The sequence below is a fragment of the Anneissia japonica genome, unplaced genomic scaffold (genome assembly GCF_011630105.1).
Source record: "Anneissia japonica isolate Jap-2015-1 unplaced genomic scaffold, ASM1163010v1 scaffold288124_len65330_cov98, whole genome shotgun sequence".
Classification (NCBI taxonomy): Eukaryota; Metazoa; Echinodermata; class Crinoidea; order Comatulida; family Comatulidae; genus Anneissia; species Anneissia japonica.
In genome coordinates, this window is record NW_022691158.1 from 25,651 (window position 1) to 29,627 (window position 3,977).

At 35.7% G+C, this 3,977-nt stretch overlaps 1 protein-coding gene across 3 annotated transcripts in view; it reads right to left on the reverse strand.

The window, feature by feature from the left end:
* The window catches only part of LOC117099975, a 7,990-nt gene extending 4,567 nt beyond the window's left edge, over positions 1–3,423 (reverse strand). For 2 of the 3 annotated variants that reach the window (XR_004444054.1, XM_033239505.1), the window contains exons 1-4: positions 3,065–3,423; positions 2,194–2,291; positions 1,245–1,382; positions 732–916 (exon numbers count right to left, since the gene is read on the reverse strand). Coding sequence is in view for 1 of the 3 variants with exons in the window: in XM_033239504.1 (XP_033095395.1) it covers positions 1,245–1,258 (14 nt within the window). In the remaining 2 variants the exon portion in view is untranslated. The remainder of the gene's footprint in view (positions 1–731; positions 917–1,244; positions 1,383–2,193; positions 2,292–3,064) is intronic. The other variant, XM_033239504.1, reaches the window with a different exon arrangement.
* Between the last annotated feature and the right edge of the window lie 554 nt (positions 3,424–3,977).

The following is a 3,977-nucleotide window of genomic DNA, read 5'->3' on the forward strand; positions in this document are numbered from 1 at the left end:
GCCTCGCTCGGGCCCTTGTGTTTAGATACCTAGCTTATTTTGTCCATTTTAGAAGTTTCATTTATTTGAATGTTTACTCGCAATCCATTTATTATTATTATTATCATTATTATTATTGTTATTATTACTATTATTATTATTAATATTATTAGATTATTAAGCTTTTTTTTTGCATTTCTTAATTTTATTACATAAATTGTTTAAAACACATTCAAAATTTTAAAGTTTTGAATTACTGCTTATATATTGTGTTTCCTTCTTTTTAAAGTTTTATTTACTTGAAAGTTAACTGCTGAAGGCCATTATATAGGCTAGGCCCTTGGCTTAGACTCTAGGCCTAGGCCCTTTCTAGGTCATGATAGTAGTATTTTATTTGGCCATTTTGCCAAATACCATTAAGTATGCCATTTTGGGGGTGTGACCGTTTTGGTTTATTGCTATTTTTTTCAACTGCTTTTTGGGCTTATTGCCTTTTCGGGCCATTACCATTCAGGTAACAAATTATTTTGATTTACTGTATTGCCATTTTGCTTTATTGCCATTCTATAAAAATTATGTGTTTTTCCAGTATTATTTTTTTTCTTTTTGGACATCAGGTAAAGAACACATAGAGACATCGCACTGTATTACACGCTAAAGAAACGGAAGACCAAAACTATTAACAAAGAACAAAAAGGATACATCTAAAAAATTCAATGAATGGGCCTACTTAATTTATCAGACTGACAAACCTTATTAGTTTAAGATTGGCATCAATATGCCACAGCGAATTTGGAGCTTGAACTGCATAGACTCTGCGAGTAATTGTTTGAGCCCACCTCTTAGCTGTCCCTTCTGGATCAACTTCTTTGAGTGCCTCCCTTACCCGCTTTCTTTATGCGGTGATATTTTGGCTACGTAGAAATCCTAGCATCATCTTTAATAGACGTAAATTTCAATAATGAATAGAAATAATTGTAAAATTCTTTGGAATAAGTTAATATTTCTAACACACTGGGTAATAAATGGTAAATGTTGTTGTGTAATCTACATTTATATTGACTACTTACTGTACCTTTGCTTATTACGCACCTAATTTAGGCTACAAAAACAATTCAAGGAAGAAGGTTATAAATTATCAGTCTTGTTAAAAGTCGTAACATACAGTATATTATTATTAGCTACATGCAACATTCTATAAATTACAATATATCACAAATGCTCCATTTCTGTTTTTCATTACAGCCGCTTATACAAATACTTACTCGAGAACCGGCATTCGGATAGGAAATGTGCATATCGTTCACTTTTTCCTTAAGCCCTTCTGAAGATATTGCTGTAAATCTCTTTGATGGTTGAAGTCCCTCTAGTCTTAATCGTTTATATATGTAAGACACTGAAACCTTACCAAAATAAAAAACTTGAAATTAAAACAATTTTAACAATGGCTTACACAAGATACTTCAATAACCACAGTATTTAACAATTAAATTTTTAAAAAAGAAAACAATCCGATCTACAGCATTTTAAAAATATGTCTCAATATAAATAACAATACACAAAACAATCAAAATATACTTAATATAAATATATAAGGGGGGTACTGTATACTACCATTCCTCAAAAAAATAATATAGAGGGGCCTAAAGACATTAACAATCCACATTTTCCACTTGATAACTTCGAGGTAGTAATGAGGTAGTAAATCAAAACATTGGATACTGAATAGCGAGGAAGACTGTAAATTCCGTAATTCATGGCAGACTTGTTTGCTAAGTATTCAGAATATCATTTTTTTTTTAAAAGAAAGAAATTCAAAAGAAAGTGTGTACCATAAAGATGAATTTTATGTAATAATTTATCGCTGTACATTTAAAAAATAGTTGATTTTAAGCTGTGATTGTAAGCAACAAATCGCACCTAAGGTTCAAAATGCTAGGCCAGCCAACAGCCAAGGCCCCGGGGGTCAGCACATCCACAATCCAAATGAACCACAGACATACTTCTCAATGTAATGTATTCTTATGACTATACAGCAAGTTTCCATCTCAGTACTCAAGCATTCAAAACAATAACAAAGCGAGCAATAGCCGACATAACTAATCAGACGCAAAAGGTGGATTGTCATTTTAAATCAATAACAGTAAGGAATATAGTAGTGATTTTGACTAAAGGCTTAAATAAAATCTAGTACCTGCAACATACTCTACATACCTTGAAATGTTTAGCTATTTGCACGCCAGAATAACCTTTGGTGTACAGGAATTCTAACTGCTCTCTTGTAATATCTATTTTTGGTCGACCTTTGGTTCCTTTACCATTGAAAGAAAAGTAAAATAATTATAATGAAGTATTCAACTCACTCACATATTAACATATTGTAAGGCAATCTTTACTGATTTACACTTTACATTGGCTATATTTTGCACTGGCCTGGCTTTGGGGCTGAATTGTTGACCTTAATGCCGAATCCTATTCTAATTAAAACCATAGGGCCCAAAGACAATTAGGCCCAGGATGATTGGGCTCAATTTGAACGTTCATCCTGGGGACGACAGTCTCAGAATATGAGAAATGCAAAAAGCCCATCCATGCCGTATTTCTTTATATTATTTTTTTATGTTACTCGTATATCCTAGCCTAGGCCCGCCAAGGCTAGGCCTATATATACTAAAATAGATACATGAAATTAATATGTTCTACACAGGCCTACACACATAGCCTAGGGGGCCTAGGCCCTTACAGTAGGTAGGCACACTACCAGCATCTACTACTAGCCTGGTAGAGTCTAGGGCCAACCCTCTAGTCTAGGGCTATAGCCCTATAGGCCAACCCACCCCCTCCCCCACCCACACCAATACTAAATGGCCTGCCTAGAGAGGCTAGGCCTAGCCAGGGGTAGGCTTGGCCTAGCCAGGGGGAGGCCTAGGCCTAGGTCGGGGTAGGCCCTAGCCCAGCTTTTTTTAGGCTAGGCCTAGCTAGGTAGGCCTAGGCCTAGGGCCTAGTGTAGGGCCTATCGTCGGTGTGAACTGTTTATTTTTAGCTATATAAAATCAGTAAAAACGAACCAACCAAAATTACTTACCAGAGTGAAAGATATTGGCAGAAGTTCCTGTGTCAACATCTTGATTAAGCCTAGGCCTCCTAGGCTCAGGGCCACCAACCGCATCTTGGCCTCCTCCTAGGCCTACAGCTACTGGGCCTTGGTTTGTTATATCCTCCAGTAGATTTCTCACTGCGTCTTCCAGCATAGTAATTTGCGGTGTGTGATTCAAGACACGCATATGTACTAGAGCATCTCGTAAAGGCTGGGTTTCGCAACCTCTATAGCTACCATTCTCTTGGTAACGACGGGAGATATCATTTATCTCCCTTTCAATACGAATTATGAGCGCTTCTTCCGCCATTACTTTAAAATCAAAGGTTTCGCGCGATACCACTGTCGCATACCCTGTTCTTTGCACGGTGAATCCAGATCGCTCGCTATACCTCAGTTGCCGATATTGGGTTCATCACTTGGATAGGCTCATCTTCATAAGACTTCCATGAATGGATAGACCTACCTTGTTTGAAGCAAGAAACCAGGTTGTCTTTATCCAGTACCGCTTGTTTATCTTATTCGTGTGGGAAACTTTTAACATAACTTTCACCACTATATATTTCCATATATTGTCATAAAGAATATTTGCCATGGTTTTTGGGAAGAATTTGCATTTTTTTTCTACAGAGGTCAACGACTAATCTATAGGCTAAATGTTGATACCAACATCATACAAATCCATTGAGTAAATCAAGAGTTATGAGCATTTAATTTTATCCCCTACCCCAAAAACTGTTGTTGATTCTAAGAATTTCTAAAAAAAATCAAATTCTAAGAATATACACAATGACAGTAGTACATTTAATCAATTTATACATTTTTCTTGATAATATCAATGTTTTATATTCCATATGCTTATTTATAATAGAAAATACTAATTGGTATCAAATAATAATAA